The 22,838-nt window shown below is 42.8% G+C and overlaps 1 protein-coding gene across 3 annotated transcripts in view; it reads left to right on the top strand.

Moving 5' to 3' along the window:
* Positions 1 to 22,838, top strand: part of PCGF6 (polycomb group ring finger 6) — a 50,065-nt gene that overhangs the window by 11,796 nt on the left and 15,431 nt on the right. For all 3 annotated transcript variants that reach the window (XR_008537610.2, XM_508012.7, XM_054660486.2), the window contains 2 exons: positions 5,137 to 5,164; positions 12,464 to 12,562. Coding sequence is in view for 2 of the 3 variants with exons in the window: in XM_508012.7 (XP_508012.4) it covers positions 5,137 to 5,164; positions 12,464 to 12,562 (127 nt within the window). In the remaining variant the exon portion in view is untranslated. The remainder of the gene's footprint in view (positions 1 to 5,136; positions 5,165 to 12,463; positions 12,563 to 22,838) is intronic.

The raw sequence follows: 22,838 nt of genomic DNA, 5'->3' as shown, positions 1-22,838 counted from the left end.
GACAGGGTCTTGCTCTGCTGCCCAGGCTGGACTGCAGTGGCGCGATCTCAGGTTACTGCAGCCTCTGCCTCCTAGACTCAAGCAATCCTCTCGCCTCAGCCTCCTGAGCAGCTGGGACTATAGGCACACACCATCATGCCCAGCTAATTTTTTACCATATTGCCCAAGCTGGTCTTGAACTCCCGGCTCAAGCAATCTACCTGCCTTGGCCTCCCAAAATGATGGGATTACAGGCGTGAGCCACTGCACCTCACCCTTTTTATTACATAGAAAAGCATTTATGTTACCGCAAAAGTTAGGCTATTGGGGGTAACCTGTAGGAAACTGTTTTCATGACAGGACAAGGGGAGTTTTAATCTGATGGAAGCACAGGGGCAAATTTGGTTCAGTGCTTGACTCTGCTTGACTTGGAGGAGGAAAAACACTGAGGTGGGTTCAGCCTCTGCACTAATTTCTCTGTTACTGGAATATGAAATTAGATTTCTCCCCTAAATTGGGTATGCATTTTTTTTTTTCTTTTGAAACGGAGTTTCACTCTTCTTGTCCAGGCTGGAGTGTAGTGGTGTGATCTCGGCTTACTGCTACCTTTGCCTCTAGGGTTCAAGCAATTCTCCTGCCTTAGCCTCCCAAGTAGCTGGGATTACAGGCGTGTGCCACCATGCCCGGTTAAGTTTTTGTATTTTTAGTAGAGATGGGGTTTCATCATGTTGGCCAGGCTGGTCTCGAACTCCTGACCTCAGGTGATTCACCCACCTCGGCCTCCCAAAGTATTGGGATTACAGGCGTGAGCCACTGCACCCAACAGGGTATGCGTGTTTTATGGTCTTCTTTTTTTTTTTTTTTTTTTTGAGATGGAGTCTCGCTCTGTTTCCCAGGCTGGAGTGCAGTGGCGCGATCTCAGCTCACTGCAAGCTCCGCCTCCCGGGTTCATGCCATTCTCCTGCCTCAGCCTCCCAGGTAGATGGGACTACAGGTGCCTGCCACCACGCCCGGCTAATTTTTTTTTGTTTTTAGTAGAGACAGGGTTTCACCGTGTTGGCCAGGATGGTCTCGATCTCCTGACCTCGTGGTCTGCCTGCCTTGGCCTCCTAAAGTGCTGGGATTAGAGGCATGAGCCACTGCACCTGACCGATTTTTTTGTTTGTTTGTTTGTTTGTTTGTTTGTTTGAGACAGGGTTTTCTCTTGTTGTCAAGGCTGGAGTGCAGTGGCATGATCTCGACTCACTGCAACCTCTGCCTCCTAGGTTCAAGCAATTCTCCTGTCTCAGCCTCCCAGGTAACTGGGATTACAGACATGCACCACCACGCTTAGCTAATTTTGTATTTTTAGTAGACACAGGGTTTCTCCTTGTTGGTCAGGCTGGTCTTGAACTCCTGACCTCAGGTTATCCACCCACCTCGACCTCCCAAAGTGCTGGGATTACAGGCGTGAGCCACCGTGCCCAGCTTTATGATCTTAAGATAGACTCTTATCCTTTTTGTTCTATAGTTTCTATGTGTAAAGTAGATTATAAAAAGAAATAACCCAAGACAGACAGTATGGTATGTTGAAAGAGTATAGGTTTTGAAGACTAACTCAGAGTAGGTAACCCTTGGGATGTAACTTCTCTGAACTGATCATCAGTTTCTGTATTTCTAAACTGGAGGTTACAATAGCAACTCAAAGGATTGTTGTAAGAATCAACATGTGATATTCTTAAGTCTGAATTATTATCAATATGAGTATTGAAATAATGCAGGGCCGTTCAAAAATAAAGGTTAAAGTGGTCCATGGTGCTATAATACATACACCTGCATACCAAAGAAAATAGAGTCTTACGAGATGTGTGATGCAGCAAAAATTTAATGCCATTTTAAGCTCAGTGGTGTTTAGTAAACCCGAGAGTAGTATCCCACTCTGTGCTGCCTTAGTCCAACAAGAGTATTGTGTTCAGCTCTGGGTACCATATTTTAAGAGAGATATTGGTAAACAGGTATAACTGGAGTGGTAAAAGTTTGAAAATACGTCATGTGGTAGCGGAAGGAACAAAAATATTTTGTTTGGAAATAAAGCAATGGTAAGTCCCTCAAATTAGTTTAAAATCTTTAAAGGGTTACCAAATAAAAGAAAAATTGGTCTGATTCACAATACCAGAAGGCAAAACTATGACTTCTAGGTATATGTTACAGGGTGAAGCGTGTTTGATTAAGTGGAAGCAAGTAATTTTTTTTGCTTTTTTGAGATGGAGTCTGGCTCTGTCACCCAGGCTGGAGTGCAGTGGCACGACCTCGGCTCACTGCAACCTCCGCCTCCCGGGTTCAAGTGATTCTCCTGCCTCAGCCTCTCGAGTAGCTAGGATTACAGGCATGTGCCAACACGCCTGGCTAATTTTTGTATTTTTATTGGAGACATAAGTTTACCATGTTGGCCAGGCAGGTCTCAAACTCCTGACCTCAAGCGATCCACCTACCTCAGCCTCCCAGAGTGCTGAAATTACAGGTGTGACCTACTGCACCTGGCCGCAAGCAAGTAATTTCTAACAAAGTCACCCACAAATGAAATTGCTGACTTGTCAGTTAAGCTGTCTTTAGATATTCAGGTAGAAGCTGATGCCCATGTACCAAGTATTCTACAGAGATAATTCTTACAATGAATGGGATGTTTTATTTTATAACTCTAAGATAATATAATTTAACATTCTATTTATGTGTATATTTTATATTTATTTGTACATTTACGGATTTACAGTTTACATATATATAGTGATATAATTTCATATAAAATAATATATCATTTATAGGTTTATAATATATAAATATTTCTGTATCTCTATTACTTTATTTATTTATTTATTTATTTATTTTTTAATTTTTTTTTTGGAGACGCAGTCTCACTCTGTTGCCCAGGCTGGAGTGCAGTGGCATGATCTTGACTCCCTGCAACCTTTGCCTCCCGATTTCAAGCGATTCTCCTGCCTCAGCCTCCCGAGTAGCTGGGACTACAGGTGCACGCCACCACACCTTGCTAATTTGTTGCCCAGGCTGGTCTTGAGCTCCTGAGCTCAGGCAATCCACCCACCTTGCCTCCCAAAGTGCTAGGATTACAGGCGTGAGCCACCGCGCCTGGCCTCTTTTCCTTTATTTTTTTGAGATGGAGTCTCGCACTGTCACCGGGCTGGAGTGTAGTGACACGATCTCAGCTCACTGCAACCTCCGCCTCCCGGGTTCAAGCAGTTCTCCTGCCTCAGCCTCCCGAGTAGCTGGGATTACAGGCATGCGCCACCACGCCCAGCTAATTTTTTGTATTTTTAGGAGAGACGGGGTTTCATTATGTTGGCCCGGCTGCTCTTGAACTCCTGGCCTCATTATCTGCCCACCTTGGCCTCCCAAAGTGCTGGGATTACAGGCATCAGCCACCTCGCCCAGCCTATTTTTTTCTTACAAAGAGTACTTTGCTGGGCACCGTGGCTCACTCCTGTAATCCTAGCACTTTGGGAGGCCAAGGTGGGCAGATCACGAGATCAAGAGATCGAGGCCATCCTGAACAACATGGTGAAACCCCGTCTATACTAAAAATACAAAAATTAGCCGAGTGTGGTGGTGGGTGCCTGTAGTCCCACCTACTCGGGAGGCTGAGGCAAAGAGAATCGCTTGAACCCGGGAGGCGGAGGTTGCAGTGAGCCGAGATCACGCCACTGCACTCCTGCCTGGATGACAGTGAGACTCCGTCTCAAAAAAAAAAAATGGGTGCTTTGGAGTCTGGGTGTGGTGGCTCACACCTGTAATTCCAGCATTTGGGGAGGCTAAGGCAGAAGGATGGCTTGAGGCCAGGAGTTTGAGACCAGCCTGGCCAACACAGCGAGACCCTATCTCTTAAATTTTTTTTTTTTTTTTAATTAGCCATGCATGGTGGCACATATCTGTACTCCCAGCTGCTCAGGTAGGCTAAGGCAAGAAGTTCACTTAAGCCCAGAAGGTTGAAGCTGCAGTGAGCCACTACATTCCTGCCTGGGTGATAGAGCAAGACCCTATCTCTTAAAGAAAAAAATGAAAGAAAAAAAGAATACTTTGGAGATGATGCAATTGTGAACTTGTCTAATCTTCACAACATAAGGAAGAAAGAACATTGGCTTTGATGTTAGGCACACCTGAGTGTGAATTTCAGTTTTATTACCTACCATATCTGTGTGTCCCAAAGAAAGTTATGACCTCTGTGAGCTTAATTTTTTTCATCTGTAGAAAGGGGTACTAATACCTCATTTGCAGGGCTATTGTGAGGACTAAATGAAAAGCATGCATATGCACATGAATACCTAATTCAATGCCTGGCACATAGTACTTTCTCAACAAAAAGTTAGATACCCTTGTCTCCCTCATGGCTTAAAAGTAATTGATTTAACCAAGAAATCTGTAGGCTTCTAGGTGAAAAGGAAACTGAGTAAAATTATGTCCAGGTAATTATTCTGCAAAAAAAGCAATAGGAAGCATAGCAGCCTTCTTGTAAGAAATTTTATATTGTAAATGTTACTATAGAGAGAAAAATCACATTGATTATGATTAAAAGAAAAATATGAAATTAGACTAAGCTGTAAAATGTTAGGATGCTAAATGTGGGGTGAGGGGGAATCTAATATTTAAGAATATACTTTTTCCTGGAGATCTATTGTACATCATGATGACTACAGTTAATAATGTATTATATACTTGAAAATTGCTAAGAGTAGATCCTAAATGTTCTCACTACAGTAAAATAAGTATGTGAGCTGATGGATATGTTGATTTGCTTGATTTTATTAGTTTACAGTATATACGTATCTTAAAACCTATAGATATACACAATTTTAATTTGTCTATTATCCCCTAATAAAGCTGGAAAAAATAAGTAAATTCTCATATTTTCCATCAAAAAAAGAGAATATACTTTTAACTTCTAAAATTAAGTATAGAAAGTAGACTAAAATACTGGATAAAACTGCCTTTGCCTTAACCACTAGGTGGCAGAAATAACAATTACATTTGTTTATTTCATAAAACTTCAGGTGACTGTTCTAGAATTACAATGAATTGATGTTTCTCAAATATTTATATATGTTGTTTTATGATTAAACATATAGCTTAAAGTATTAAATATTGATTAATTTTGCTCTCATTTTTCAGTGCTAATGAAGGCACGGGACATTTTAAGGTATTTTACTTTTTTTTTCATTCATTTCACAAGAGGACTCTGTAGCACACAAATTCGAGTCAGATTAGCAACCAAATGGAGATTGTATAAATAAGTTATTTAAATATGAAGTACATTTAATAATATTATAGATTTATGAATAAAAGTTATTAAGTAGGGATTTGTTCATTCAGAACAGTAGTCTAAGGAAAATTAAGTGAATACTTTTTAAAACTAAAACCAAATGCTATGTTAATTTGGTGATAAAAAATGTCTCAAAGCATTTTTGCATATTTGGCATTTAGAATTAAATATGAGCTTAAAATTTTATTTGCATGTAACATTTTTTGCTCAAGTTATTTTGCCCTACTTGTTACTTCAATTATTCACTGAAGTTTTAGAGGTAAGAATGAACTCCTTTGTAACATATTTAAGTTCAGAGTTGATTTAAAGATTCCGAAATCACAGGTACCATTGTATACAGTGTTACTACTATAATGTGAGTCATCAGGAAAAGGTAACTTTTTAAGAAGGGGTAAATCAGACCTTATAGTTTCTTGGGAGGTAAATATACAAGGAATAGGTGACTTTGATCTGTTTAGATTTTCAGTGACTTTGTCAAGTGTCTGTACTGAAAGTTAGGTGAATTATACCTAGTTGGATATACTGTACTGTTTTATGAACACACTAGCTCAGAGACATGAATTAAAGCATAGGAATAGATAGGTAATTCTCTGGGTGAAGCATATTATACATGTGTCTCAGAGATTGATGTGATAGAGGGAATGCAGTTTTAAGTCCTCATGATTTTTTTTTTTTTTTTTTTTTTTTTTTTAATGGAGTCTTCCTCTGTTGCCCAGGCTGGAGCACAGTGGCGCAATCTTGGCTCACTGCAACTTCTGCCGTCTGGGTTCAAGCGATTCTTGAACCCAGCCTCAGCCTCCTGAGTAGCTGGGATTACAGGCATGCACCACCACGCCCAGCTAATTTTGCATTTTTAGTAGAGACGGTGTTTCACCATGTTGGCCAGGCTATTCTCAAACTCCTGACCTCCGGTGACCCACCCACCTGGGCCTCCCAAAGTGCTGGGATTACAGGTATGAGCCACTGCGCCCGACCATAAATCCCCATGATTTTTGATAGCGTTGAACCTCTTCTAAGTTGTAAAACATCAAACCCGTGGTGTTCAGCTTTAGGAAATTCTCGTAGCCATGTAGTGGGTGGCATAGTGGCAGATACGTTTTTGTATGGTTTAAGCACAGGGATATATGCTACCAGTGTTCCCTGAAGACGCCTGTCTAATAACCTGTAGTAGTCAGTCCAACAGAGTTTTAAAACTTCATGAAGAAAGAACTAGAGAATGAATTGAAATATTAGGCCGGGTTCGTTGGCTCACATCTGTAATCCCAGTACTTTGGGAGGCCAACGCAGGAGGATTGCTTGGAGCCAGGAGTTCAAGACCAATCTGGGCAACACAGGAATACCCTGTCTCTATCAAAAATAAAAATGTTAGCTCTGCATGTTGGCATGGGCAGTTCCAGCTACTCAGGAAGCTAAGGTGGCAGGATCACATGAGCCTAGGAGATTGAGGCTGCAGTGAGCTGTGATCGCGTCACTACACTCTAGCCTAGGTGACAGAGTAAGACTCTGTCTTAAAAACAGAAAAGATAAAGTATTAGTCTACTGCTTCCTCAGAAACACATGTGCAACCCAGAATATATAGTTGTGGTTCTTACACATGAAAAAACATGGTAGCAATATCACCTTGAAGTGTTCTTGCCAAGACATATAGGAAGGTGACTATGCTTCTAGATTTAATTACTAATTTACAAGAAATACAGGGGACACAGAGATGTATTAGGCCGGGCGCGGTGGCTCAAGCTTGTAATCCCAGCACTTTGGGAGGCCGAGGTGGGCAGATTACGAGGTCAGGAGATCAAGACCATCCTGGCTAACAGTGAAACCCCATCTCTACTAAAAATACAAAAAAAATTAGCCGGGCACGGTGGCGGGTGCCTGTAGTCCCAGCTACCCGGGAGGCTGAGGCAGGAGAATAGCATGAACCTGGGAGGCGGAGCTTGCAGTGAGCCAAGATCTCACCACTGCACTCCAGCCTGGGCGACACAGCGAGACTCTGTCTCAAAAAAGAGAGAGAGAGATGTATTAAATGACACTGAAGGAATATAATAAGCCAGATCAAGATAGTGGAAAACTACATAGCAACCAATTCTGTTTCTTCAGCAAATAAATTAAAAAGGAAAGAGATGAAGAATAAACCTACAGATGAAACCTATTGATAAAAGTAACTTAAGGGACATATAAATTAATTACATTGTATGCACATTATTTGGATTTGATTTCAAATATATATATATTTTTAATAATCCCAAATTGGGCTGGGGACATTGGGTCATGCCTGTAATCCTAGCACGTTGGGAGCCCAAGGCAGGTGGATCTCCTGAGTTCAGGAGTTCGAGACTAGCCTGGCCAACATGCCAAAACTCTATCTCTATTAAAAATACAAAAATTAGCCAGGCGTGGTGGTGGGCACCTATAATCCCAGCTACTTGGGAGGCTGAGGCAAGAGAATCACTTGAACCCGGAGGGCGGAGAACTTGGCGAAGTGAGCTGAGATCATGCCACTTCACTCCAGCCTGGGCGAAAGAGCGAATAATAACCCCAAATTGGAAACAGTGTATATAACCTATTAGCTGATGAATGGATAAACAAAATGTATTTTCATATAATAGAGTATTATTTGACAGTAAAAAGGAATGAAGTACTGATACATGGTCTGACATGGGTAAACATTGAAAACATGATGCTAAGGAAAAGAAGCCAGTCACAAAAGGCCATCCATATATTATATGATTTCATTTATCTGAAATGTGCAGAACAAGAAAATCCACAGGAGCAGAAAGCAGATTAGCGGTTGTCAGAGGCTTGGGGAAGAGGCTGAATGGGGAGTGACTACCAAGAGGTACAGGTTTCTTTTTTTCTTGTTGGAGATGGAGTCTCGCTCTGTCACCCAGGCTGGAGTGCAGTGGCGCAATCTGGGCTCACTGCAACCTCTGCCTCCCGGGTTCAAGCAGTTCTCCTGCCTCAGCCTCCCAAGTAGCTGGTATTACAGGTGCGCCCCACCACGCCCAGCTAATTTTTTGTATTTTTAGTAGAAACGGGGTTTCACCGTGTTAGCCAGGCTGGTCTTGAACTCCTTACCTCAGGTGATCCACCCGCCTTGGCCTCCCAAAGTGCTGGGATTACAGGCGTGAGCCACCTTGCCCAGCCAGGCTTCTTTTTAGGGTAATGAAAATATTCTGAAATTACATAGCAGTGATGGTTGCAAAATTTTGTAGATATACTAAAATCCATTTAATCGTACACTTTTAAAGGGTGAATTTAATGGTATGTGAATTACATCTCAATAAAGCTGTTGATTTTTTTTTAATACCTAAGCCAAGATTTGATAAAAACTTTGAATAGAAACATTGTTTGTAATTTGCTTGGTGTAAACATTTTGGGGATATAAAAATGTATCTGGTTGAAACAATATATGCTTGGCCAGGCACGGTGGCTAACGCCTGTAATCCCAGCACTTTAGGAGACCAGGACGGGAGGATCACTTGAAGTTAGGAGTTGAGACCAGCCTCGGCAACATGGGGAAACCCTGTCTCCACTGAAAGTACAAAAATTAGCCCGGTATGGTGATGCATGCCTGTAATCCCAGGTACTCAGGAGGGCTGTGGCAGGAGAATTGCTTGAACCCAGGAGGCAGAGGCTGCAGTGAGCCGAGATTGCGCCACTGCATTCCAGCCTGGGCTAAAGCAAAACTTCATCTCAAAAAAACAAACAAACAAAAAAACAGGCCGGGCACAGTGGCTCACACCTGTAATCCCAGCACTTTGGGAGGCTGAGGCGGGTGGATCACGAGTCAGGAGATCGATACCATCCTGGCTAACACGTGAAACCCCATCTCTACTAAAAATACAAAAAATTAGCAGGGCATGGTGGCAGGCGCCTGTAGTCCCAGCTACTCGGGAGGCTGAGGCAGGAGAATGGCGTGAACTCAGGAGGCAGAGTTTGCAGTGAGCCAAGATCGTGCCACTGCACTGCAGCCCAGGCGACAGAGCGAGACTGTCTCAAAAACAAACAAACAACAAAAAAACTGGCCGGGCACGGTAGCTCACACCTATAATCCCAGCACTTTGGGAGGCTGAGGTGGGCGGATCACCTGAGGTCAGGAGTTTGAAACCAGCCTGGCCAACATGGTGAAACCCTGTCTCTACTAAAAAAACAAAAATTAGTGTGGTGGCTCACGCCTGTAATCCCAGCTACTTGGGTGGCTGAGGCAGGAGAATTGCTTCAACTCGGGAGGCAGAGGTAGCAGTGAGCCAAGACTGCGCCATTCCACTCCAGCCTGGGCAACAAGAGCAAAACTCCATCTCAAAAACATATATATGTATATGCTTATGTTAGAATTTTTGTTTAAGCCCGTTACTGGTTATATTTTTTTCATGAAATCTTTGTTTCAGTTTTCTCTTTTAGTAATGACAGCCCTATAAAACAATAAAATCATTTTCTACTAGGTTTAAGAAATTGGGGCCAGGTGCGGTGGCTCACGCCTGTAATCCCAGCACTTTGGGAGGCCAAGGCGGGTGGATCACCTGAGGTTAGGAGTTTGAGACCAGCCTGACCAATATGATGAAACCCCATCTCTACTAAAAATACAAAATTAGCCAGATGTTGGTGGCGGGTACCTGTAGTCCCAGCTACTTGGGAGGCTGAGATAGGAGAATCACTTGAACCCAAGAGGCAGAGGTTGCAGTGAGCCGAGATTGTGCCACTGCACTCCAGCCTGGGTGACAGAACGGGGTGACAGAACGAGACTCCATCTCAAAAGTTAAAATCCGCCGGGCGCAGTGGCTCACGCCTGTAATCCCAGCACTTCGGGACGCTGAGGCCGGTGGATCATGAGGTCAGGAGATCGAGACCATCCTGGCTAACACAGTGAAACTCTGTCTCTACTAAAAATACAAAAAATAGCGTGGTGGTACACGCCTGTAGTCCCAGCTACTTGGGAGGCTGAGGCAAGAGAATCACTTGAATCCAGAAGGTAGAGGTTGCAGTGAGCCATGATCGCTCCACTGCACTCCAGCCTGGGCGACAGAGCAAGACTCCATCTCAAAAACAAAAAACAAACAAAAAAAGTTAAAATCCTGTACATAAAGAGCAAAAATGATGCAAATAATCTTAGAGACAAATGGCTCACAACACTAACAACTCTTCAGTGCTTACTATGTGACAGGTATTTTTATTATTTACATACATTAACTTATTTTCATGATAATTGTATGAAGCAGGTGCTATTTTTATCTATTTTACAAATAGAGACACAGACAAGTTCAGGAACTTGCCCAAAGACTCACTATTAGAAAATGGCAGAACCAGGGTTTGAGCCCAGGTGTCTGCCTGGAGTGCCTACACTCAACACCTATTCTGTATGCTGTACTGTGGTAATAACGGGCAGACCATTTATCAGTTGCTCAAGTATAACAAGCAAGCCCAGGACACCTAGAAAAATAAAATACCTATCTAATATAGACTCTGAGTTTTAGTTGAGAAAGTTCTTAAGAGCAAACTACTGTACAGATAGGAAAGCTGAGTGCTGTAACATGGAACAAATGTGTGCCTTGGTTCCCTAGGTAGCCATTCTAGGCTCCCAGTCTGTAAGTCCTAAAAAAACACTTTGTGCTTTTCCTGTAAGGGACTGTTTAGTTCTGACCCCCTACTTCAGCTTTTTATTTGCATGAGGTCGTAGCATCGTTAGTTGTCCCAGAGATCGGAGCTGGGTAAGCATTAGTTTTTACTTTCAAACTCTGTCATCTACTTATCACCTCCTACACCTCAAACTATTGGGTCCCACATTCCAGCCACATGTGTCTAGATAGTGATCTTTTTATTTTTCACTTAAAAAAGAAATCCCTGGCTGGGCGCAGTGGCTCATACCTGTACTCCCAGCACTTTGGGAGGCTGAGGCGGGTGGATCACGAGGTCAGGAGATTGAGACCATGCTGGCTAACAGTGAAACCCCATCTCTAATGAAAAAAAAAAAAAATTAGTTGGGCATAGTGGTGCACGCCTGTAGTCCCAGCTACTCGGGAGACTGAGGCAGGAGAACAGCGTGAACCCGGGAGGCGGAGCTTGCAGTGAGCTGAGATTGCACCATTGCACTCCAGCCTGGGTGACAGAGTGAGACTCTGTCTCAAAAAAGAAAAGAAAAGAAAAAAAAAAAGAATTCCCTTTATTATGAAAATTTTAAAACTTATACAAAAGTAGGCAGAATAGTATAATGAACTCCCATGTACACACCACTCCAATAATTATAAATTCATGTTAAGTGTCCTTTTATGGCAACATAATAATGATACTACAGTTTTTTAAATTAATGATAATCCCTTGATCAGATATTCATGTACTACTTAAATTTCCTAGATTGTCCCCTGAAAATTGTTGATAGTTTTTCAATCAGGATTCAGTAAGGTCCATACATTGTAATTGGTTAATGTATTTGTCATTTACACCCCTTAATGTTTTTTAGTCTTGCCATTCCTTCTCCATCTTGTTTTTTCTTCCTTGCAGTTTTTTGGGTTTTTTGTTTGTTTGTTTGTTTTTTAGACGGAGTTTTGCTCTTGTTGCCCAGACTGGAGTACAATGGCACGATCTTGGCCCTCTGCAACCTCTGCCTCCCAGGTTCAAGCGATTCTCCTGCCTCAGCCTCCCGAGTAGCTGGGATTATAGGCATGTGCCACCATGCCCAGCTAATTTGTATTTTTAGTAGAGACGGGGTTTCTCCATGTTGGTCAGGCTGGTCTCGAACTCCTGACCTCAAACAATCTGCCTGCCTCTGCCTCCCAAAGTGCTGGGATTGCAGGCGTGAGCCACCATGCCCGGCCTCAAAGTTGTTTCAGACATTTGGTATTGGGTGTTTTCTCTGTGTCTTTAAAGTGTAAGTTCAGTACTTGAAATGAATGAATAAATTTTACTCTGAGTTTTGTTTTTTCAATGAAACATTAAACCAGCAAGCCTATTTAGAAAAATTGTTGACATACTTTTCAGAAAGGGAAAGCTAAGCAGAATTTCCATTTTTCTTCTCTGATATGTGTATTAATTTGTTTCATAGTAAGTTTTTTCAAGAGTCTATTGAATCATCTTCGCTATAAAATTTTCTTTAATGTTTACACATTACATATATATACACATACGTCATGCATGTACAGGTATATTTAACCTAAAAATAGTTTTATCTGTCTATTTTTGTAGCCATTGGAAAAGAAGTTTGTTCGAGTTTCAGGAGAAGCAACTATTGGACATGTAGAAAAATTCCTCAGAAGAAAAATGGGTCTTGATCCAGCTTGTCAGGTACAGTACATATATGTAAAAGAATAGGTAAAGTTGTGAGCTTACCTTTAGCACACTGTAGAAAGAACTCTGTAGGATTTCATGCAATTATTTTTGTTATTTTTGTTTTATGATGTTGTAGACATTGGTTTTTTTTTTTTTTTTGAGACAGAGTCTTGCTCTGTCGCCCAGGCTGGAGTGCAGTGGCACGATCTCAGCTCACTGCAAGCTCAGCCTCCCGGGTTCACGCCATTCTTCTGCGTCAGCCTCCTGAGTAGCTGGGACTACAGGCACCTGCCACTGCACCCGGCTGATTTTTTTTTTTGTATTTTTAGTAGAGAAGGGGTTTCACTGTGGTCTCGATCTCCTGACCTCGTGATCCGCCCGCCTCGGCCTCCCAAAGTGCTGGGATTACAGGCATGAGCCACCGCGCCTGGACATTGTTAATGCTAATTGAATATTGATACATAGTGATTCACACCTCCAGCTTTAATCACATTTGATTTACTGTCCATTTCTTTTTTTGAGACAGGGTCTGTTTCTGTTGCCCAGGCTGAAGTACATTGACACGATCATGGCTCACTACAACCTTGAGGTTTTCCTGGGCTTGGGTGGTCCTCCCTCCTGTCTCAGCCTCCTGAGTAGTTAGGACTAGAGGCACATGCCACCATGCCCAGCTAATTTTTTTTTTTTTTTTTTTTTTAAGAGATGCGGTCTTGCTGTTGTCCAGGCTGGTCTCAAACTTCTGGCCTCAAGTAATCCTCTTGCCTCAGCTTCCCAAAGCACTAGGATTATAGGAGTTAGCCACTGTGCCAGGCTAGTATCCATTTCCTACTGCCACTGATGGCAATCTATTAGTGTCATAGAAAAGCTGAAGATAGAAATATTAAAGAGGCCTCAGTTCCAGCTCTTTCCATTTTGGTAGTAGAGAAAAATATTGCTTATCATCCGCTTCCTTTATAGGACATCCTTGCATTTATTAGTTGTTCAAGTATAACAAGCAAGCTCGGCCAGGCGCAGTGGCTCATGCCTGTAATCCCAGCACTTTGGGAGGCTGAGGTGGGTGGATCACGAGGTCAGGAATTCCAGCCTGACCAACATGGTGAAACCCTATCTCTACTAAAAAATACAAAAATTAGCCGGACCTGTTGGCACACACCTGTAATCCCAGCTACTCAGGAGGCTGAGGCAGGAGAATTGCTTGAACCTGGCAGGCAGAGGTTACAGTGAGCCAAGATTGCGCTACTGCACTCCAGCCTGGACGACAGAGCCAGACTCCGTCTCAAAACAAAACAAAACAAACAAAAAAACAAGCAAAGCTCAGGACACCTAGAGAAGTGAAATATTTTTATCTAATAGGGACCCTATTAGTTATTTTATTTTATTTTATTTTATTTTATTTATTATTTTGAGACTGAGTCCCACTCTGTTGCCCAGGCTGGAGGGCAGTGGCGTGATCTCGGCTCTCTGCAACCTCCGCCCCCCGGGTTCAAGCGATTCTCCTGCCTCAGCCTTCCTGAGTAGCTGGGATTACAGGCAGGTGCCACCATGCCAGGCTAATTTTGTATTTTTAGTAGAGATGGGGTTTCTCCATATTGGTCTGGCTGGTCTCGAACTCCTGACCTCAGGTGATCCGCCTACCTCGGCCTCCCAATGTGCTGGGATTACAGGCGTGAGCCACCATGCCCAGCTGACCCTATTAGTTTTTTTTATGGATTAAAAGAGATCTCCTGTTCTAGCTATGTAATATTTTCTTTTTTTTGTTTTGTTTTGTTTTTTTTTTTTTTTGAGGCGGAGTCTCACTCCTTTGCCCAGGCTGGAGTGCAGTGGGGCAGTCCCGGCTCACTGCAACCTCCGCCTCCCGGGTTCAAGTGATTCTCCTGCCTCAGGCTCCTGAGTAGCTGGGATTACAGGCCTGTGCCACCACACCTGGCTAATTTTTGTATTTTTAGTAGAGACGGGGTTTCACCATGTTGTTGGTCAGGCTGGCCTCCATCTCCTGACCTCGTGATCCTCCTGCCTCGGCCTCCCAAAGTGCTGGGATTACAGGCATGAGCCACCGCGCCCAGCCATAATATTTTCTTCTTGTTGTACGATGGAAACCTCAAACTTCATGTATCATTGAACATAAAAGTAAAATATACTCATAGTTCTAGTTATGTGGTCCAATTAGTAAAAATGAACATTTATATAGCTTTGCTTTTTCTTTTTTTTTTTATTAGTCAAATTTAAAAAGCCTTTTTGTTATTCTCCATCATGTGTTAAGTTTTATAGAATAATTTTTATCTAAAATACTGTGTATTGTGGCTGGGCACGGTGACTCACCTATATAATCCCAGTACTTTGGGAGGCCAAGGCAGGTGGATCATTTGAGGTCAGGAGTTTGAGACCAGCCTGGCCAACACGGTGAAACCCTGTCTCTACTAAAAAATGAAAAATAGCTTGGCATGGTGGCACACTCCTGTAATCCCAGCTACTCGGGAGGCTGAGGCTGGAGAATTGCATGAACCTGGGAGACGGAGGTTGCAGTTAGCCTAGATCATGCCATTGCACTCCAGCCTGGGCGACAGAGTGATAATCTGTCTCAAAAAAATAGTAAAATAAAATAATAAAATACTGTATTGTTAGTTAAATTAATAGATATGTTAAAACATATCTATTACTGGCCATGTGCAGTGGCTCATGCCTGTAATCCCAGCACTTTGGGAGGTCGAGGCAGGTGGATCACCTGAGGTCAGGAGTTCAAGACCAGTTTGGCCAACGTGGCGAAACCCCTTCTCTACCAAAAATTAGCCAGGTATGGTGGCGCACACCTGTAGTCCTGGCTACTCAGGAGGCTGAGGCAAGAGAATCGCTATTACCCGGGAGGTGGAGATTGCAGTGAGTCAAGATCATGCCACTGCACTCCAACCTGGGCGACAAGAGAGAGACTCCATATCAAAAAAAGAAAAGGGGCCGGACGTGGTGGCTCACACCTGTAATCCCAACACTTTGGGAGGCCAAGGCAGGTGGATCACCTGAGGTCAGGAGTTCAAGACCAGTCTGACCAACATGGTAAACCCCATCTCTACTAAAAATATAAAATCAGCCGGGCGTGGTGCCGCATGCTTGTAATCCCAGCTACTCGAGAGGCTGAGGCAGGAGAATCACTTGAACCCAGGAGGTGGAGGTTGCAGTGAGCCGAGATGGCGCCACTGCACTCCAGCCTGGGCAACAACAGCAAAACTCCAACTCAAAAAAAAAAGTGACTGAAAGTTTGCTAGTGTTTTTAGTACTGATATTTACTGGTAGTAAATATATACTAAATCCAGTGAAATATGACTTTTCTAACTGGGCTTGACATATCCTGGTTATATCTCATGGCAGCTGAAAACTAGAAATGACTTATTTTTACCTTGTAGCCACAGCACACTTGAGGTTATTCTTAGGTTTTCGTTAGAGACAAAGCTGGTTAGTGACTCCTGGATTAAGAATTATGAGTGATCCCATAACAGCCTGTTATTTCTAAAAGCAGAAGACTTGCCCTTATTATAGAAAAAGAAGTGATACCCAGGAGGACCCTCTCTAGAATATAGATTATTCTATGGCTATTTATGTGTCTGTGTGTGTGTATGTTTTGTGTTTTGTGGGGTTTTTTTTTTGTTGGTTTTTGTTTTTTTTTTGGTGGCAAGGATAACATACTGTGTTGCCCAGGCTGGACTTTTGTGTGTGTGTGTGATACAGAGTCTTGCTCTGTCACCCATGCTGGAGTGCAGTGGCACAGTCTTGACTCACTGCGGTCTCTACCTCCCGGGTTCCAGCAATTCTCCTGCCTCAGCCTCCCAGGTAGCTGGGATTAGAGGTGCATGCCACCATGCCCAGCTAAATTGTTTGTATTTTTTAGTAGAGATGGGGTTTCATCATTTTGCCCAGGCTGGTCTCAAACTCCTGGCCTCAAGTGATCCTCCTGCCTCAGCCTACCAAAGTACTGGGATTACAGGCATGAGCCACTGTGCCCAGCCTGTTTTTTTAATTGACAGAAACAAAATATTTTGGGCTGGCCGTGGTGGCTTGCACCTGTAATCCCAGCACTTTGGGAGGCCAAAGTGGATGGATAGCTTGAGCCCAGGAGTTCGAGACCAGCCTGGGCAACATAGCGAAACCCCAGCTCTACAAAAAATACCAAAATTAGCCGCACACAAAATTAAGCGCACACCTGTAATCCTAGTAGTCCTAGCTCCTAGGGAGGCTGAGGTGGGTTGAGCCTGGGAGATCCAGGCTACAGTGATCCATGATTGCACCACTGCACTGAGCCTGAGCGACAGCAATACACTGTCTCAAAAAAAATAAAAATAAGTGAAGTGAAGGCCAGGCAAGGTGGCTCACCCTGTAATCCCAGCACTTTCAGAGGCCGAGGTGGGTGGATCACCTGAGGTCAGGAGTTCAAGACTAGCCTGGCCAACATGGTGTAACCCTATCCCTAGTAAAAATACAAACATTAGCCGGGCGTGGTGGCACATGCCTATAGTCCCAGCTACTTGGGAAGCTGAGGTGGGAGGATCCCTTGAACCTAGGAAGCGGAGGTTGCAGTGAGCTGAGACCATGCCACTGCACTCCAGTCTGGGTGACAGAGTGAGACTCTGTCTCAAAAAAAAAAAAAAAAAGTGAAATGAAATAAATAATATCTATTTATTGTATACAACATGATGTTTTGAAATATGTATACATTGTGGGATGGCAAAATTGAGCTAATTAACATACCATTACCTCACATTTTTTGTGGTGAAAACACTTGAAATTTCTATTCAGCAATTACAATATATTATTATTATTATTATTGTTTGTTTCTTTGTTTTTGAGACGGAGTCTCTGTCACCCAGGCTGGAGTACAGTGGCGCGATCTCGGCTCACTGCAAGCTCCGCCTCCCGGGTTCATGCCATTCTCCTGCCTCAGCCTCCTGAGTAGCTGTGACTACAGGCACCCACCACCACGCCTGGCTAATTTTTTGTATTTTTAGTAGAGACAGGGTTTCACCATTTAGCCAGGATGATCTCGATCTCCTGACCTCGTGATCCGCCCACCTTGGCCTCCCAAAGTGCTGGGATTACAGGCATGAGCCACCGCGCCCAGCCTACAATATATTATTACATATAGTCACCATCTTGTACAGTATTTCTCTTCTAAGTTGATTTTGTTACCTAAAAATGTGGGTTTCTTTTTTGCTTACATCATAGAATTTAAGGCTTTTAGCATTTTGAAGTAAAATGATATAAAGGCTCATACCTGTAATCCCAGCTACTCTGGAGCCTGAGGTAGGAGGATCACCTAAGCTTGGGAGGTCAAGGCGGCAGTGCATGATGAGACCCTGTCTCAAAAAGAAAGATATAAAATTTGTTTCAACCTTTAATTTTCTTTGTCAGCTCTTGGCTCTCTAAATAAATATTCTGCCACTCAGCTACTGTATAGCTTGTAATGTTCATAAATTATTATTTAACCAAAATGTTAGAATTATCAAATATACAGATCCATTAATTGGGGACTAAAATTGTTGAGGCCTAAATTTAAGGTAGAGTAAGTAATTAAGAGTTACTTCTAATATGAACAAAACATTGAGCTGGTTTGCTAGTCATCAGACTACAATTCTTGGTGTCCTGCAGTCACTTGAGCCTGCTCTGCTGACTTTCTTTGAACCAGTTAGTCCCAGGTGGGAAATGTGTGCATGGTTTACAGATATGTGACCTTCATTTGTGGTTATTTACTAACAGGAACGAGTAATTCCCACGGGACTGTTAAACTTTAAAGTTATTTGTGGCAGATCAAATTTTAAAAACAAGACAATTCCAAAAGTTTAAAAAATACAGATCTTTTTTTTTTTTGAGACAGAGTTTCACTGTTTTTGCCCAGGATGGAGTGCAATGGTGCGATGTCGGCTCACCGCAACCTCCGCCTCCTGGGTTCAAGCGATTATCCTGCCTCAGCCTCCTGAGTAGCTGGGATTACAGGCATGCGCCACCATGCCTGGCTAATTTTCTAGTTTTTTTAGTAGAGACAGAGTTTCTCCATGTTGGCCAGGCTGGTCTTGAACTCCCAACCTCAGGCAATCTGCCCACCTCGGCCTCCCAAAGTGCTGGGATTACAAGTGTGAGCCACCACGCCTGGCCATCATGTGTTCTTAAGAAAGATTTAAGTTCATTTAAAATTTAGAGATCAATAATTATCCAAATATGTTTCTTTCTCATAGAGACTCCAGTGTCTCAGGGTTACTGTGGTTGATTTAGTGGTATTTACTCTTTGATGTCTTATTGTATTTTGCTTTGTTTGATATTCAGACCTTATTTTGCTTTTATGAGATGAAATTTAGAACATACACCTCACATTGATCACTAAAAATTCTTCTATAAGATGTGATATTTGATTTTGTTAATCCTGCCATAACTAATTCCATCTTAAAAGTTAGGCTGGCCAGGCATGGTGGCTCATACCTGTAATCTCAGCATTTTGGGAGGCTGAGGCGGGCGGATCACGAGGTCAAGAGATGGAGACCATCCTGGCCCACATGGTGAAACCCCATCTCTACTAAAAATACAAAAATTAGCTGGGCATGGTGGTATGCACCTGTATAGTCCCAGCTACTCGGGAAGATGAGGCAGGAGAATCACATGAATCCAGGAGGCGGAGGTTGCGGTGAGCCGAGATCGCACCACTGCACTACAGCCTGGCGACAGAGCAAGACTCCATATCAAAAAAGTTAGGTTATTATTATTACTTATTTGGTGTATGATATTAAGCCTTCTATTAAATTTAGTTTCCAAATAATTTTTTAAGGACTAATATATGATGTTTCCATACCATTTATTATATATTGTTACTAAATTGAGGGTCTATGTATTTGACCTTAGGAGTACAAAGATGAGACAAAATTCATGCCATCAGGGGACTCAGAATTTTGTAGGAAAGATATATAAGTAAACAACTAACTAACAATAGGATGTAATGAATGCAACAGTGGAGATAACACAAAAGTGAATGATTTAACTCAGGAATGGGTTTGAAGAACAGATAGGAATTTGCCAGACACAGAAAAAAAGAACTTAGTAGCAAAGAAGAGTATGTATGGCCAGGTCCGGTGGCTCACGCTTGTAATCCCAGCACTTTGGGAGGCCGAGGCGGGCGCATCACAAGGTGAAGAGATCGAGACCATCCTGGCCAACATGGTGAAACCCCGTCTCTACTAAAAATACAAAAAAAAAATTAGCTGGGCATGGTGGTACGCCTGTAGTCTCAGCTACTTAGGAGGCTGAGGCAGGAGAATCGCTTGAACCCAGGAGGCGGAGGTGGCAGTGAGCCGAGATCCCACCACTGCATTCCAGCCTGGGCAGCAGAGTGAGACTCCATCTCGAAAAGAAGAGTATGTATGATCAAAGGAATGAGCCAGTGTGGCTTATCAAAGCACACTGATTGAAAAATCTTAACTTGGAAGCTCTAGCATGATCTTGCTTTTTAAAAGATGAGGACTTTTTCTCCTTTTAATAAGACTACTTTCATGGTCTGATTTCTGCTCTGAGATTCAAAAGTATTTTTGTTATCTCTTCTTGATACTCCAGAGGGTAAGATATTATGCACAAAAGAGTTAACGTATCAGCCTTGAGGCTGCTGTCGTTAGAAGGGCCTGCTTACAAAGCTGGCCTTTGGCTATCGAGGAACTAGGCCTGCAAAAAGTTTCCTACACTAATATGAAAAGTTTTCTAACTGCAATTTGGTAGTTGTTAGACAGCGAGTGCCAACAAAACCAACTTTTTTTTTCTTTTTTCTTTTTTTTTTCAGGCAGAGTCTCGCTCTGTCGCCCAGGCTGGAGTGCAGTGGTGCCATCTCAGCTCACTGCAGCCTCTGCCTCCCAGGTTCAAGCCATTCTCTGCCTCAGCCTCCTGAGTAGCTGGGATTACAGGCAACCACCACCATGCCCGGCTAATTTTTTTGTATTTTTAGTAGAGACAGGGTTTTACCACCTTGGCCAGGCTGGTCTTGAACTGCTGACCTTGTGATCCGCCTGCCTCGGCCTCCCAAAGTGCTAGGATTACAGGTGTGCGCCACCGCACCCGGACTTTTTTCTTTTTTTTTTTTTTTGAGATGGAATCTCCCTCTGTTACCCAGGCTAGAGTGCAGTGGCGCGATCTCGGTTCACTACAACTTCTGACTCCCAGGTTTGAGTGATCCTCCTGCCTCAGCCTCCTGAGTAGCTGGGATTACAGGTGTCTGCCACCACACCCAGCTTATTTTTGTATTTTTTGTAGAGACAGGGTTTTGCCATGTTGGCCAAGCTGGTCTCGAACTCCTGACCTCAGGTGATCTGCCCGTCTCGGCCTCCCAAAGTGCTGGGATTACAGGCGTGAGCCACCGCACCCAGTTGATCCCATTTTTTTTAAAGCAAAAAATGAATAACAGAAAAACCCACATGCACACATAGTGTTCTAGGACCATACACATCAAACTCTTAGAAACTGACCAACCCCAGCTGGGTGCGGTGGCTCATGCCTGTAATCCCAGCACTTTGGGAGGCTGAAGTGGGCGGATCGCCTGAGTTCGGGAGTTCGAGACCAGTCTGACCAAGATGAGAAACCCCATGTCTACTAAAAATACAAAATTAGCCATGCGTGGTGATGCATGCCTATAATCCCAGCTACTTGGGAGGCTGAGGCAGGAGAATTGCTTGAACCCAGGAGAGGCAGAGTTTGCAGTAAGCCAAGGTTGCGTCATTGCCCTCCAGCCTGGACAACAAGAGCGAAACTCTGTCTCAAAAAAAACAGAAAAAAGAAACTGACCACCCTCTAGGGGCTAGGATTGAAGTGAGGATTTATCATTCTACTTTCTACAATTTTTTTTAAGTTTGTTACTATATACCTGTCTTTTTATTTATTTATTTATTTTGAGATGAGGTTCGTTTTGTTGCCCAGGCTTGGGGTGGAGCGGTACGATCATATCTCACTACCTCAAACTCAAGCAGTCCTCCTGCCTCAGCTTCCCAAGCAGCTAAGATTATAGATGAGAGCCACAGTACCCAGCACCTCTGTGTTTTCTGAATTTGTTACAGTGAATTATTTTTTAAAGATTTTTGTAAAGCTTTTTACAAAAAATTTAAAGATCTGTAAAAATTCAAAGTTGAAAATATAGTAATAATACCGTGAATGTATACCACGTGGTATAAAGCCCACTAAGAGTGATAGTTTTTGGATTGCTAAATATTTAATGAAACATAGGCCCGGTGATTTGGCTCATGCCTGTAATCCCAGCACTTTGGGAGCCTGAGGTGGGCGGATCACCTAAGGTTAGGAGTTTGAGACCAGGCTGGCCAACATGGGGAAATCCCATCTCCACTAAAAATACAAAAATTAGCCGAGTGTGGTGGCGTGCCCTTGTAATCCCAGCTACTTGGGAGGGTGAGGCATGAGAATCACTTCAACCTGAGAGGCAGGGGTTGCAGTGTGCTGAGATTGCGCCACTGCACTCCAGCCTGGGTGACAGAGTGAGACTCTTGTCTAAAAAAAAATAATAAAATAAAATAAAATTAATAAAACAATGATGGTACCAAATTCTTTAACTTTTTATGGATCTAAGTTCTCTGTGCAAGATCTCATATCATTACTTTCAAGTCACTTTGGAAATACCACTCTAAAAACAGGTGACAGGCTAGATTTGGCCCTTGAGTATGCCAACCCGGGTTCTATCTCATAATTCTATATAATCTCAGATTAGTAACAACTTTTGGATTTTAGAGTTACTAGCTTTTAAATTGACAGAGTGGTATTTGCAAAATGAATTGAAAGCACAGCCACACCATGGCTGCTTTTGTGCTATAACAGCTGAATTGAAGAGATATAACAGAGATGCTATGGCCCACAAAGCCTGAGGCATTTATTATTTGGCCCTTTGCAGAAACGGTTTGCTGACCCCTGAGATGGCATTTAGGCTTTGGAGAAAATTAGATCTTGGACAGACCTGGGTTTATATCTGAACTTTGCTATTTACTAGCTTTGTGGTCTCAGGAAAGTTTAATGTCTTTACTTCTTAGTTTCCCTATCTGTAAAATCAGAATTGTAGTTACCTAATTCATAGGAATATGAGGATTAGATAACACATGTCAAATACATATGTGACTTATTGTACATAGTGGCTGCTTATTTAAATGCAGCTGCTATTACTGTTCTTTCCCAACCATGCTAAAAGTTTTTAGAGTTTAACATGTTGACAGTGTATAGAATTTATTGGAGTAAACAGTATTGAAGATAAGAAGTCTGGCTAGGAGGTAGTTTTAGTGGTTTA

The sequence above is a fragment of the Pan troglodytes genome, chromosome 8 (genome assembly GCF_028858775.2).
Source record: "Pan troglodytes isolate AG18354 chromosome 8, NHGRI_mPanTro3-v2.0_pri, whole genome shotgun sequence".
Taxonomy (NCBI): Eukaryota; Metazoa; Chordata; class Mammalia; order Primates; family Hominidae; genus Pan; species Pan troglodytes.
The sequence above is the reverse complement of the archived record's forward strand: the minus strand, read 5'-3'. Positions and strand labels throughout refer to the sequence as shown.